Below are 15,702 nucleotides of genomic sequence, written 5' to 3' on the forward strand. Positions count from 1 at the left end.
CCATCGTAAGAGAGGGATACTCTCTTCATTTCCAACGGGTCCCCCCGGACCACCCTCCAAGAGAGTATCCTTCCAACTCGATGCAGACCGCTCTTCTTCTACAGGAGGCGCAGGCTCTGCTTCGGCTTCGAGCCGTCGAGCCGGTGCCAGTAGATCAGCAAAACCGGGGGTTCTACTCCCGGTATTTCTTGGTTCCGAAGAAGACGGGCGATCTGCGTCCCATTTTGGACCTTCGAGTCCTCAACAAGTTTTTGGTCAAGGAGCGGTTCCGCATGCTGACCCTTGCCTCTCTCTACCCCCTACTCGAGCAAAACGATTGGTTATGCTCTCTGGATCTCAAGGAGGCCTACACTCACATCCCGATACATCCGGCCTCCCGCAAGTTTCTCAGATTTCGGGTGGGACATCTACATCTGCAGTATCGAGTGCTTCCATTCGGCCTTTCCTCGTCTCCCAGAGTCTTCACGAAGTGTCTGGTGGTGGTGGCCGCTGCACTCCGGAACATGGGTCTCCAGGTATTTCCATACCTCGACGACTGGCTCATCAAGGCACCGTCGGCTCCAGAGGTCATTTCGGCGACCTTGACTACAATTTCTTTTCTGCAGAGTCTGGGCTTCGAGATCAACTTCCCCAAATCACATCTTCAGCCCACTCAGTCTCTCCCCTTTATCGGGGCTGTTCTGGATACCATTCAACTTCGAGCATTCCTTCCTCCTCAACGCATGGATGCTCTCCTTCTACTCTGCCAGTCGGTGTCTTCTCGCCCGTCCATTTCGGCGAGACACATGATGGTCCTCTTGGGCCACATGGCCTCTACAGTTCATGTGACGCCTTTTGCCAGACTACATCTCAGAATTCCTCAATGGACCCTGGCATCTCAGTGGACTCAGGTGTCCGACTCGTCCCGTCACATTGTCGTCACTCCTGCTCTACGGCAGTCTCTTCTCTGGTGGATGACCTCTTCGAATCTATCCAGAGGTTTGCTGTTTCACTCTCTTCCCCATCAGAAAGTTCTCACGACCGATTCATCGAACTATGCCTGGGGGGCCCACCTGTATGGTCTGCGAACCCAGGGGTTCTGGACCACTACGGAACGACTCCATCAAATCAATCTTCTGGAGCTCAGGGTCATCTTCAATGCTCTCCAAGCTTTTCAGCATCTCCTTCACGACATGGTGGTCCTTATTCGCACAGACAATCAGGTCGCCATGTATTATGTCAACAAACAAGGGGGCACGGGCTCGGCCCCTCTTTGTCAGGAAGCTCTTCGAGTCTGGGATTGGGCGGTTCGCCACAACACCTTCCTCAAAGCTGTCTACATTCAGGGGAAGGACAACGTCTTGGCAGACAAATTGAGTCGTCTTCTCCAACCTCACGAATGGACGCTCCATTCCAAACCCCTTCATCAGATCTTCGCTCAGTGGGGAACGCCTCAGATAGACCTCTTTGCAGCGCCCCACAACTTCAAACTGCCTCAGTTTTGCTCCAGGATCTACACTCCTCTCCGCCTCGAGGCAGATGCCTTTCTACTGGAGTGGGGGAATCGCTTCCTTTATGCGTTTCCTCCCTTTACTCTCATTCAGAAGACTCTGGTCAAGTTAAGATCAGACCATGCCACCATGATCCTGATTGCTCCTCGGTGGCCCAGACAACCTTGGTTCTCCCTTCTACTTCAACTCAGCAGCAGGGAGCCAATACTTCTTCCAGTGTTTCCTTCACTGCTTACTCAACATCAAGGTTCACTGCTTCATCCCAACCTGCAGTCTCTCCACCTGACAGCTTGGTTCCTTTCAACATAACCCCTCACCAGTTCTCTCAAGCTGTGAGGGAGGTCTTGGAGGCTTCCAGGAAGCCTGCTACTCGACAATGCTATTCCCAAAAATGGACGAGATTCTCGACCTGGTGTATTTCCAATGCTACAGAACCTCAGAAAGCTTCTCTATCGTCTGTATTGGACTATCTTCTACACCTGTCCCAGTCTGGTCTCAAGTCTACCTCTATACGAGTCCACCTGAGTGCTATTGCGGCTTTCCATCAGCCTCTACAGGGGAAACCTTTGTCTGCTCATCCTGTGGTTTCCAAATTTATGAAAGGACTTTTTCATGTCAATCCTCCTATCAAACCTCCTCCTGTGGTTTGGGATCTCAATGTGGTCCTGTCTCTTCTTATGAAGCCTCCGTTTGAACCTCTCAAAACGGCTCCTCTTAAGTATCTCACCTGGAAGGTGGTTTTCCTGGTGGCCCTCACGTCAGCTCGCCGAGTCAGTGAGCTTCAGGCCTTAGTGGCAGATCCACCCTTCACTGTATTCCATCATGACAAGGTGGTTCTCCGTACTCATCCAAAATTCTTACCTAAAGTGGTCTCTGAATTTCACATCAATCAATCCATCGTGCTTCCAGTGTTTTTTCCAAAGCCTCATTCTCATCCTGGGGAATCAGCTTTGCACACTCTGGACTGTAAACGTGCTCTGGCTTTCTACTTGGATCGCACAAAGCCACACAGAACTGCACCTCAACTTTTCGTCTCCTTTAATCCAAACAAGTTGGGACGACCTGTATCGAAGCGCACCATCTCTAACTGGATGGCGGCTTGTATCTCTTCCTGCTATGCCCAGGCTGGATTATCCCTTCCTTGTAAGGTCACAGCCCACAAGGTCAGAGCAATGGCAGCCTCTGTAGCCTTCCTCAGATCGACACCGATTGAGGAGATTTGTAAGGCTGCCACTTGGTCCTCGGTTCATACCTTCACCTCTCATTATTGTCTGGATACTTTCTCCAGACGGGATGGACAGTTTGGCCAAACTGTATTACAAAATTTGTTCTCTTAAGTTGCCAACTCTCCCACCATCCCATTGGGGTTAGCTTGGAGGTCACCCACTAGTGAGAATACCTGCCTGCTTGTCCTGGGATAAAGCAATGTTACTTACCGTAACAGTTGTTATCCAGGGACAGCAGGCAGCTATTCTCACGTCCCACCCACCTCCCCTGGGTTGGCTTCTCAGGCTAGCTACCTGAACTGAGGAGACACGCCCGGTACATCGGGCGGGAAGGCACTGGCGCATGCGCGGTACGGGCATCTCGAAACTTCTAAGTTTCTTCAAGCAAGACATGCTTTCAAGATGTCCGTATCGGGGCTCTGTCGGATGACATCACCCACTAGTGAGAATAGCTGCCTGCTGTCCCTGGATAACAACTGTTACGGTAAGTAACATTGCTATCAGAACTGGACAGATACCGGACGACTGGAGGATAGCGAATGTCACCCCAATTTTCAAAAAAGGATCGAGAGGGGAACCGGGCAACTATAGACCTGTGAGTCTTACGTCTGTCCCCGGCAAGATGGTTGAAGCACTGATCAAGGATAGCATGGTCCGGCACTTGGACGCACACGACTTGATGAAACCCAGTCAACATGAGTTCAGGAAAGGGAAATCATGTTTGACGAATTTACTCCAATTTTTTGAGACCGTGAACGAGCAAATTGATAGTGGGAAGCCGGTGGACATAATATACTTGGACTTCCAGAAAGCGTTCGACAAAGTTCCACATGAAAGACTTCTCAGGAAACTACAAAGCCATGGCATAGAGGGGGATATACAAAGATGGATAGGCAAATGGCTGGAAAACCGAAAGCAGAGAGTGGGCATAAATAGGAAGTTCTCCGACTGGGAGAAAGTGACTAGTGGTGTACCCCAGGGCTTGGTACTTGGGCCGATCCTTTTTAATATTTATATCAATGACCTGGAGGAAGGAACATCCAGTGAGATCATCAAGTTTGCAGACGATACAAAACTATGCCGGGCGATCAGATCGCAGGAGGATAGAGAGAAACTCCAGAGCGACTTGTGTCGGTTAGAAACATGGGCGGAGAAATGGCAGATGAAGTTCAATGTGGAGAAATGCAAGGTAATGCATTTAGGCAATAAGAATAAGGAATACGAGTATACAATGTCAGGTGCAACTCTGGGGAAGAGTGAACAAGAAAAGGACCTGGGTGTACTGATAGATAGGACCCTGAAGCCGTCGGCACAATGCGCGGCAGCGGCAAAGAAGGCAAATAGAATGTTGGGCATGATAAAGAAAGGAATCTCGAGTAGATCGGAGAAAGTTATAATGCCGCTTTATAGGGCAATGGTCAGACCACACTTGGAATACTGCGTCCAACATTGGTCTCCCTACCTAAAGAAGGATATAAAACTGCTGGAGAGGGTGCAGAGACGAGCAACAAAACTGGTGAAGGGTATGGAGAAACTGGAATACGAGGACAGACTTATAACACTAGGATTGTTCTCCCTTGAGAAAAGGAGACTGCGTGGGGATATGATCGAGACCTTCAAAATACTGAAAGGAATTGACAAAATAGAGCAGAGAAGATTATTTACATTGTCCAATTTGACACGGACTAGAGGACATGTAATGAAGCTAAGGGGGGACAGGTTCAGGACTAATGTCAGGAAGTTCTGCTTCACTCAGAGAGTGGTTGACACCTGGAATGCCCTCCCAGATGAGATTATTGCGGAATCGACCGTCCTAGGCTTCAAGAGCAAACTAGATGCATATCTCCTTAAGAGAGGCATATAAGGATATGGTGGACTATAAATTACGACAGGTGTAATTACTGGCAGGGCCTCCGTGTGTGCGGATCGCCGGACTTGATGGACCGAAGGTCTGATCTGGAGATGGCAGTTCTTATGTTCTTATGTAAGAGATCTACCTGAACAGGAATGGTTTTCAAGGGTGATGATGCAGAGGAACTGAAAGAAATCTTGATGAACTTGGAAGACATACTAAGCCAAATTGACAATTAAAGAGTGATAAATCACCTGAGCCAGATGGTATACATCCCAGGGTACTGAAAGAGTTCAAATATGAAATTGCTGATCTGCTGGTGTTCTGTAACCTGTTGCTAAAATCATCTGTAGTACTTGAAGGTTGGAGTGTGACCAATGTTATGTAAATTTTTAAAAACGGCTCCATGGGAGATCTGAGAAATTAGAGGCCGGTAAGTGCTGGGCAAAATAGTGGAAACAATTATAAAAAATAAAATTGTGACAGTCAGCATAGGTTCAGCCGAGGGAGATCTTACCTCACCAATTTGCTGGACTTCTTTGAAGGTGTGACTAATGATGCGAATAAAGGTGAGCCGGTTGATGTAGTGTATCTAGATTTTCAGGAAGCTTTTGACAAAGTTCCTCACGAGAGGCTCCTATGAAAATGAGAGAGTCATGGGATAAGAGGCATTGTTCAGTTGTGGATTAGGAATTGGTTACGGATAGAAAAGAGTGCAGGCGATAATATTGTCTCAGCTGGATTACTGTAACTCCTAGTACACCAGTCTGAGTAAGGGTAGTTTGAAAAAGTTGCAACTGGTCCAAAATACGGCGGACAAACTGATTTTTGGAAATAAAAAAGTTTGAACACGTTTCACCTCTGTTGAGGGCACTTCTCTGGTTGCCATTTCATTTCAGAATTGAATTCAAATGCGCTAGTATAATTTTTGAAATTATACATGGTATTTTTACACCATTGGTTGCCATTTCATTTAATTCCCTACGACCTACAGGAACAAGACTATCTCAAATGCTTAAACTCTCATTCCCTTCTGTCAAGGGTGTTAAGGCCATGGGATATATTTCTCGTTCTTTTGCATACATATTTGTGATTATCTGGAACACACTTTCTTATGAAATTAGATCTGTTACCTCTCTCCATCTATTTAGGAAATCCCTTCTCTTTCAACAGGCCTTAGATGAACATATAATAAATCCAAATTAGTATTATGACTGCTAATAAACTTTGACACCTTTTCTGTCCCAATGTTCTTCTCTTTACAATAATAATGTAAACCGAGTCGAGCCCCCAGGAGTGTGTGGCGCAGTGGTTGGATCTACAGCCTCAGTACCCTGGGGTTGTGGGTTCAAACCCCGCACTGCTCCTTGTGACCCTGGGCAAGTCACTTAATCCTCCATATCCCCAGGTACGTTAGATAGATTGTGAGCCCACCGGGACAGAGAGGGAAAATGCTTGAGTACCTGATTGTAAAAACCGCTTAGATAACCTTGATAGGCGGTATATAAAATCCTAATAAACTTGAAACTTGAATGATTCGGTATATAAACATAAGGATTGGATTGGATGACAATCTTACTCAATGGAGGAGGGTAAATAGTGAAGTGCCACAGGGATCTGTATTGGGACCAGTGCTATTTAACTTATTTATAAATGATGTGGAAATCAGGTGATTAAATTTGCAGATGACACCAAACTGTTCAAAATTGTTAAAACACATGCAGATTGTGTAAAATGACAGATGAAATTTAATGTGGACAAATGCAAAGTGATGCACAATGGAAAGAATAACCCAAATCATAGTTACCAGATGATAGGATCCACCTTGGGGGTTAGTGCCCAAGAAAATGATCTGGGTGTCATTGTAAACAATATGATGAAACCTTCCTCCCTATGTGCAGTGGTGGCCAAAAAAGGAAACAAGATGCTATGAATAATTAAAACAAGGATGGTTAATAAGATTAAGTATGTTATTACACCTCTGTATTACTCCATGGTGTGACCTCACCTTCAGTATAGCGTTTCATTCTGGTTGCCTTATCTCAAAAAAGATACAGCGGAACTAGAAAAGGTTCAAAAAAGAGCAACCAAGATGATAAAAGGGATGAAACTCCTCTCGTATGAGGAAAGACTAAAAAGGTTAGAGTTTTTTTAGCTTGGAAAAGAGACTGTTGAAGGTAGATTTGAATAAAATTTACAAAATCCTGAGTGGTGTAGAACGGGCACAAGTGGTTTTTTTTACACCATCAAAATTTGCAAAGACTAGGGGGACACTTGATGAAGTTGCAGGGAAATACTTCTAAAACCTATAGGAGGAAATCTTTTTTTCACTTGGAGAATAGTTAAGCTCTGGAATGCATTGCCAGAGGTTGTGGTAAGAGCAGTTAATGTAGCTGGTTTTAAGAAAGGTTTGGATAGTTTTCTGGTGCATCTGCTATTGAGACAGACATGGGGGAAGCAGCTTCTTGCCCTGGATCGGTAGAATGGAAAGTTGCCACTTTTTGGGGTTCTGCCAGGTGCTAGTGGCCTGGATTGGCCATTATGAGGATGGGCTACTGGGCTAGATGGATCATTGGTCTGACCTGTTAAGGCTGTTCTGATCCATTAAGACTATTTTAGAACATAAGTGTTGTTAAATATATATATTAATGTATAATTTTATTTTTTTTATATTTAGGGAACTAATAGAAGAATTGCACCCTATTATTAAAGAAGCACTTGAAAGAAGACCAGAGGTAATTAACTGAATTCATTTTTATTATTAATGCAAAGATATTCCTCTAATACCTAGATAACTGTGTTTGATATGTTTTCATGTTTTGCTGTTTTCAGTTCTTAAAAGTATAAAAAGCTCTGAAGACAAGCAGGGTGATAGTTGACACTTGTGGCTAACATCATCTGACATCATAATATTTTATTGATTTTATACCCAAACAGAACAGATCAAAAAGTCACAACATATCATAAAATATACTGTGTCTCTACAGTACAAAGTGAGTCTATAAGCTATAACATCTCTAAATTTACCTTCTGACTTTTCTAATACATGATATGCTTCTAGTATGGCAACACAAAACGAAATATAGTGATATCTGAAAAATTATAGAGAAAAACCCCCCTCAAATGCCCAAGTATCCAAAGATTTTTAAGACACTTATCATGGGACTATGAACAACATCATTGGTTTAAAACAGGGGTAGGGAACTCCGGTCCTCGAGAGCCGTATTCCAGTCGGGTTTTCAGGATTTCCCCAATGAATATGCATGAGATCTATTTGCATGCACTGCTTTCAATGCATATTCATTGGGGAAATCCTGAAAACCCGACTAGAATATGGCTCCCTACCCCTAGTCTAAAAGAACTCTGTTATTTATTTTATATAGCTGATTGATGAAAAATAGAACTAATTCCTTAGCAAAGCAGCAGATGAATCCAGAGACCAATGGGATAGCTCACATCTACCAGCAGGTGGAGATAGAGAAACTGATTAACAGGTGTACTTATTTGCTGGCACTCCTCCTGTCTCATCAGTATTCTCTATCTCCCAGCAGGTTGAAGTCGCTATTCAACTAGCTCCTGGATTCTGGCTGTGACTGGAACTTTATTACCTCCTGTTGAGGTTTTCTCTTCAGTGAGACTGCCATTCTGTTTCTCCTGTTGAGATTTTTTCTCTTCAGTGAGACAGGGGTGTCTGGCTAAACGGGGCCGGCTTTAGAGGTTACACTTGGGCCCCCCCCTTGTCCCTGCCTAATCCTCCCTCCGATGATAGAGGGTCTGCCTTTGTCCCTAATTTTTCTTCTTTCCCTTAAAAAAAAAAAAAAAAAAAAAAAAGGGACTTCCAGCTAATGTTTTGCCCTGCTAGTACTAAGCATTTGCCAGCACTACTAACAAGGTGGTGAGTATATGTTTATTTCACTTTGTATTGGAACTGCGGGGCTGTTTTGTGCCGGTATGAATGCTGGTGGTTCCCCGTAGAGTATTTCTGCCCTACTAGTGCTGAGCAACTGGCTCTCCTTACAAGGTTGTGAGTATATGTTTAACTCTTCTTATATTTGACCTGCGGGTGCTGTTTTGTGCTGGGGTGAGCTCGGTTGTTTCACTGTTAAGTGGTTCTTCTGGCTAGTACTTTTCTTTTGTTAGCCGCTGTTTTCTTGTGGGGAAACGTTTGGTTTTCTCCGGAGTGGCTTCGGTGCAGGGCTATGCTTGGTTAAGGGAGCCGGTGCCTTCCCACGTGGTAGAAGCACACGCTTCTTTCTTTCCCTGGCAATAAGAGCTGCAGTGGTTGTGAGTCTCTAGGGCTGTTCCTCCTCAGCGTTACAAGCAGCCAGTGTGGGGGGGGGCCATATTTGGCGGCTCCCGGTGTTGTCTTGGGGAGACGCATATTTGCACGGCTCCCAGTGTGGCCGCGGGGAGGTGAGATCGGCTCCGGGTGTGTTCTTCGGTCACTGTCCGGGAGCCGGGTCTTCCCTGAGTGCGAACGGCGTACGCTTGTTCTCCAATGCTGTTGAGTTCATGCGCCGGCTTTTGTTTCTTTTCCTCCCCACGGTGTATTTTCAGATATTTCGGCCATGGCTAGGTGTCTGTTTCATATCGGGGCTCCGGGTCTGTGTTGCAGAGCGGTTCTGGGAGCCGACAGATTTTGGTGCGTAGCTTCCCGCGCTTGGGTCTCCTCTGAAAGCGGCGATGCCACTGTGTGTTCGGGGAGCGTTTTTATACTGCTGACTTTTCAGCATGTTCCTGGGCTTATCCGGTTCGGGGTCCGGTCCATTGAGGCTGTTAGGGCAGCTTTGACCCTTGGGGCAGTGCTCAAGTTTGCTGTGTGTTTGTGTGTATTCCACTAGCTTCATTTGCTGATAGGCTGCTAGTTTTCTTGGGCCGGTCCTGGTATGTCTCTAGGGAATTACAGTAGAAGTTTCTGCTGTGTGTGGCCGCCGACACTCAGTTTTTTTTTCTATGTCGTGGGTGATCGGTAGGCACAGTGAAGTGCCCGGAGAGTTCCCATGTTTCTTACAGGGCGTTTCTTGTCTCTCTCAGGGTCCCTGAAGGGTGGAGGAGCTATGTATGTTAGAGGTTTCATTGATCTTTCTTCCTCTGTACAGCGCTGCATCGGTCTGGTAGCGCTATTAAACTCCTTCTTCACCATGTGAGGGGTCTCTCTTGGGGCTGGTTGGCTCTTCCCTTCTTCCTGGGGGTTTGGGTGTCTCTGAGGTCTGTTGGTTGTTAAGGCTTATCACATGGAGGTCGCTTTATACTCCTGGTGCGTACTAGGCAGCCCTCCGATCTCACCGCAAGGTCTATGGGGCTGATGATGGCTAGGGGCCAGCTTCCTCTTCTTCCACATGCTTAGGGTGTCCTACGCTCTATGCCTGTTGCCTCGCCCCTGATTCTGCTCATGACACATGCTAGACGGCACCCCAACCAGACAGGGCTATTCAGCTCATTCTCACCAGGAGCCAGTTACCTATTCTATTAACCTGCGGAAGAGCACGTGCCATATGGCTGTTGGCATTATCCCGGCAGCTCTCATTAACGATGGGAGCTTTGTCTATACCTGTTACTGTTAGTCTGCTGTTTTCCACGGGACGGTGGATGCAGCATCTTGATTGAGTCTCGTGGGTATTCACTTTGGAGGCCTTACATATTTCGCTCACGTTACGGTGAGTTTGTACTGTGTTCATGATGCCAATATACTCCTCTTTGCATTGCGTCAAACTTGAGTTTTCCTTGAAGAGTTTCTTTCTTCTTCTTCAAGTTCTCATCCGGATGTTCCCTGACCTTCTGCACTGCATTCTGAGGGGCTCTTAGCTTCTTCCTGAGTCTCTTCAGGCTTTTTCTGGAGGGGGATGACACTATAATGTTTGCTCAGGGGGCTGTGGATGTTTGTTTTTCGGGATGCTTGCAACTTTGCATCTTCCTCAGGTTTCCGGTTCGTTCTTGGAGGCTCAATGCTTTGTGTTTCACTATGTGTTACATTTTCCCTGTGTGTTGAATTTTCCCTCAGAACTAGGTTGGCTTGCCTCTCTTGGAGCTGTGCTTTTGGTTTTGGCATAGGACATTTTGCCTCCCCCAGGCTTTTCTATCCTTTTTGCAAAGATGGGCAGTGGTACCGTTGTGGCACTGCCAGCACTGCCGGGCGATTCGCTTACTTCCTTTTGGACGGCATGCTTGATTCGGCCGTCTTCCAGTTGGGCCCTTTGACTGGCACGAAACGGGTGGTTTCTGTGCCTCAGTGCTTTGGGCCGTGAATCGTCGAATTTACACAGCACTCTTTTCTCCGGTGATAATTTTGGGTTTATCAGGGAGTTGTTGGTATTCATATAGGAAAGACATGTGTTTCTTCCCACGGACTAAGGTGATGGGGCCCAGTCTCAGGTTTGTTTTCATCTTCGATATCCGTGACCAAAGGTATGGGTTTCGGTACAGGTTCTGGGAGCCAGGTTACTGACGCCTCTGAGAACTTCGGATTGCTTTCCCGTTATACTGCTCCAGCAGTCGCTTTTATTCCGGTGGTTCCCGGTATCTCGGAGCTCCCATTCTTTGGTATGGTTCTCAAGCATTGCTCAGTGTGATTTTTTCTTTTCATGTGCATGCCTCGGTCTTTGCTGGACTGGCTTCTGGTCCCCAGACATTCCGACCTGGCGGGTTTGGGGGGGGCTCAGTGTCCGCCATCCTCAGATCCACCAGTCTGGTCTTGAGAGGCGACTCGATACTTGTTTAGTATTCTGCTCTGGAGCATGGTCAGGCTACCTTTCTGGGGCTTCGGCCATTCTTCCGGTATTCCGCTGAAGCTCCTTTTAGTCAGTATTGTGATGGTGGTTTTTCTCGACAGCCTGGGCTGTAGGTGAGATACTCCATAGCGGGTTAAGTCAGGGTCCTACTTCCTGGGTGGACCCTCATCTGACTCTTCAGTTGGCAGCTCATTTTCCGGGTCAGGAAATGGGTTTCTTTAGACTTCTCTCCGTGTAATCTGAGCATGGCTCATGTTTTGTATGTGATGGTGTACAGGTTAGTCATAGTGAGATCTTCTCCATTCTGGATATTGTGAGTTTTAACTCAGGCGTTCCGGCTATTTGTATGGAAGTGAGTTCTCCTTGACCTAGACCTCATGGCCTCGTCTCTCAATTCTAAGCTTCCTAGCTTCTTCAGCAGGCCCAGGGAGTGGGAGTTAGAGGGGGTGGCTGCATGGCTCCTTTCTCGCCTCTGCCTCCTCTTTTTCAGTGTTTTCCGCTGGCTGATGATGGCTTGGTTTCGCCATTTCGAGCTCGCTTTCTGGGCACAGTATTTGTAGACTCTCTGGATTGGCGGCGCCATCGTTACGATGCGGATTTGATGAGTCTTTTGACAGCTGGACTAGGAAGTTTCCTGGCATCTCCGGCTTTGCCCGCCTAGGGTCCGATCCACATGGATATTTGTACTACTGTAGTATTACAACCTAGTTTTTTGGTTAAGCTTGGCTGACGTGTGCGGGTTATGCGAAGATGGTTGTTTCTTCTCTTATCCAGGTGCTACGGACATCTCCTGTGGCTTCTGCTTCCTGTTGGAGGGATTTTTCCTTTCTTGGGCGCTTCTTCACGTTTGAACCACTCCAGAGTTCCTTTTTTGACACAAGTGTATTGCCAAGGGCTTAGCGTTCAATTCCCTTCCGCTTCTGGAGCCTTTCTTAGCTTGTTACAAGGACTGGATAGATTGCTCTTCGTTTCCTTCTCAGCTTTATATAGTTCAGTCCCTAAACAGAGTGCGGGATGTTCAGGCACCTCATGGAGAGCACGATTTGGAGTACATTCCTCACGTATTTCTTCGCAGTTTACCGAAGGCTTTATTTCCTCCTTGTCTTTTGGGGATTCCAAAGGGCGGTGCCGTTGAACAGGGTGTTCTTGTGGCCATGGCTTCAGCTCTGCAATCTTCTATGTGGCAGATCTTGTTCAACGGGTATTCCTATTTCTGATTTCCAAAATATGGGGTATCAGTTCGGCTGGTACCACTATTTCTTTCTAGGAGGGTGTCATCCTTTCTTTTCCGTCAGGCTCGCTTTTTCCTTCCTTCTTCCTGGGAGGGGATATTGGGAGCAGTGCTTTTATTCACTGCAATTTTTGATACGTATGTCGAGTTCTCCGCGAGCTCGGTTCTATCAACTGTTAGTTGTTTATATCTCCTTTTGATATTCTTCAAGGGACGCCTCAGGCATATGGCGGTGTCCGATGCCTACTTCGCTCATTAGGTCCAGGAGGACATTCTTTATGCTTGCCTACTGGCGGGGGAGCGGGTGGCGATTGAACTTCATGACCATTCCGCTGGAGCGATGGCTGCTTCTTGGGCTCGGCCCAGAGGGTTTTTGCCTTGGAGGAGATTTGTCTCACGGCTAACTGGTCTTCCGAGAGTACCTTCTCTCCGCGTCTCTGCATGGATGTGCGGGCACATGCGATAGGGGTTTTTTGATGCTTCGGTCGTTGCGAAGGCGGCGTTTGCTTCCCACCCAGATTAAGGATTGCTTTGCTACATCCCATTGGTCTCTGGATTCATCTGCTGCTTTGCTAAGGAAGGTAAAATTATGTTCTTACCTGTTAATTTTCTTTCCTTTAGAAGCAGCAGATGAATCCAGAGCCCCACCCTTTCTGGTATTTGGTTGTCGGTTTTTTCGTGTGCGACTTTTAGTGATTGGGTGTTGTTAATGATTGTATTCTGTATCGTTGCTGTTCGTGATGTGTTCTGGGAAAGAAGTTTTTTACATGCTATACCTATTGATGGTTAAATGTGCTTGGGCAAGGAGCTATACTGATGAGACAGGAGGAGTGCCAGCAAATAAGTACACCTGTTAATCAGTTTCTCTATCTCCACCTGCTGGTAGATGTGAGCTATCCCATTGGTCTCTGGATTCATCTGCTGCTTCTAAAGGAAAGAAAATTAACAGGTAAGAACATAATTTTACCTTCTTTGTCCTGTGAAACATGTTCACACATTCCACTCTTAAGTGCATGAATTTCACAAAATAAACAGCATGATAAATGTACTTCACCAAGTGCAATAAATATAATGTGTAAATAGAGAAGTAAAATGTTGATATGAAAAAGCACTTAACTTGCTAATTTTGTGTTTCCATGTTTGTTAGATACCAGTGGGTATTCTTTGTCGTTTTGACATGCTTCTAATCTGGACATATGGTCATTTTCGACTGAAACCAAAAACATGGCTGAAAATTTTAATCGATGTATAGCCCTAGTATATACACATACATGTTCTGTAAATTTATGGAATGTACAAATTATTATAATCTCTTAACTGTCTTTCTTCACTGAATAGAATATGAAGCGGCGCAGGCGTCGAGATATTTTACGAATTCAGCTGGTACGAATATTTGAACTGCTGGCAGATGCTGGTGTCATTAGTCACAGGTATTTATATTAGCTTAATCGGAGGACATTGATCCTATTTTCCATTATATATAAATAAGCCATGCTGTCTTTCATGTTCACTTATTTTGGACATTTCAAACTTCAGCAGTGTTCTTATAAAATTTTAAGAAATATTGGGAGCATTTATGGGACATAAGAACATAAGAATTGCCGCTGCTGGGTCATGCCCAGCAGTCCGCTCACGCGGTGGCCCTCTGGTCAAAGACCAGCTCCCTAACTGAGACTAGCCCTACCAGTGCACGTTCTTGTTCAGCATGAACTTGTCTAACTTTGTCTTGAATCCCTGGAGGGTGTTTTCCCCTATGACAGATTCCGGAAGAAGCGTTCCAGTTTTCTACCACTCTCTGGGTGAAGAAGAACTTGCTTACGTTTGTTACGGAATCTATCCCCTTTCAACTTTAGAGAGTGCCCTCTCATTCTCCCTACCTTGGAGAGGGTGAACAACGTGTCCTTTTCTACTGAGTCTATGCCCTTCAGTACCTTGAATGTTTCGATCATGTCCCCTCTCAATCTCCTCTTTTCAAGGGAGAAGAGGCCCAGTTTCTCTAATCTTTCGCTGTACGGCAGCTCCTCCAACCCCTTAACCATCTTAGTCGCTCTTCTCTGGACCCTTTCGAGTAGTATCGTATCCTTCATGTTCGGCGACCAGTGTTGGATGCAGTACTCCAGGTGAGGGCGCACCATGGCCCAGTATAGCGGCATGATAACCTTCTCCGATCTGTTTGTGATCCCCTTTATCATTCCTAGAATTCTTTTTGCCCTTTTCGCTGCCGCTGCACAATGCGTGGACAGCTTCATCGACTTGTCGATCAGAACGCCCAAGTCCCTTTCCTGGGAGGTCTCTCCAAGTACCGCCCCGGACATCCTGTATTCATGCAGGAGATTTTTGTTACCAACATGCATCACTTTACACTTATCCACATTGAACCTCATCTGCCATGTCGATGCCCATTCCTCGAGCCTGATTATGTCATGTTGCAGATCTTCGCAATACCCCTGTGTCTTCACTACTCTGAATAACTTCGTATCATCTGCAAATTTAATCACCTCGCTCGTCATACCTATGTCTAGATTGTTTATAAAGATGTTGAAGAGCACGGGCCCAAGCACCGAACCCTGCGGCACCCCACTGGTGACGCTCTTCCAGTCCGAGTATTGTCTATTTACCCCCCACTCTCTGTTTCTTATGCTCCAGCCAGTTTTTAATCCACGTGAGCATTTCACCCTCGATTCCATGGCTCGCAATTTTCCAAAGTAGTTCATGCAGAACCTTGTTGAACGCCTTCTGAAAGGCCAGATATACAATGTCGCCCGGGTCTATCTGTCTTTTTAGTCCTTCGAAGAAGTGCAGCAAATTTGTCAAACAAGATCTGCCTTTGCTGAAACCGTGCGGGCTGGTCCTCATCAGCCCGTGTCCGTCAAGGTGATCAATGATGTGGTCCTTTATCAGCACCTCTACCATCTTTCCCTGTACTGAGGTCAGACTCACCGGTCTGTAGTTTCCCCTCAAACCTTTTTTGAAGATCAGCGTAACATTTGCCACCTTCCAGTCCTCCGGAATTTTTCCCAATATGATCGACAGATTGGCTATTAGTTAAAGCAGTTCAGCTATGGTCCCTTTCAGTTCCTTGATGACCCTCGGATTGATGCCATCCGGTCCTGGGGATTTATCGCTCTTAAGCCTATCAATCTGCCTGCATACCTCTTCTAGACTGACCATTAAC

General features: G+C 46.1%; 1 protein-coding gene across 8 annotated transcripts in view; it reads left to right on the top strand.

Annotated features, from left to right (window-relative positions):
* The window catches only part of FRYL (FRY like transcription coactivator), a 768,252-nt gene that overhangs the window by 376,692 nt on the left and 375,858 nt on the right, over positions 1-15,702 (top strand). For all 8 annotated transcript variants that reach the window (XM_033945802.1, XM_033945793.1, XM_033945809.1 and 5 more), the window contains 2 exons: positions 7,246-7,303; positions 13,866-13,957. In XM_033945802.1, the coding sequence (XP_033801693.1) occupies positions 7,246-7,303; positions 13,866-13,957 (150 nt within the window). The remainder of the gene's footprint in view (positions 1-7,245; positions 7,304-13,865; positions 13,958-15,702) is intronic.

Source organism: Geotrypetes seraphini, chromosome 1 (assembly GCF_902459505.1).
Source record: "Geotrypetes seraphini chromosome 1, aGeoSer1.1, whole genome shotgun sequence".
Taxonomy (NCBI): Eukaryota; Metazoa; Chordata; class Amphibia; order Gymnophiona; family Dermophiidae; genus Geotrypetes; species Geotrypetes seraphini.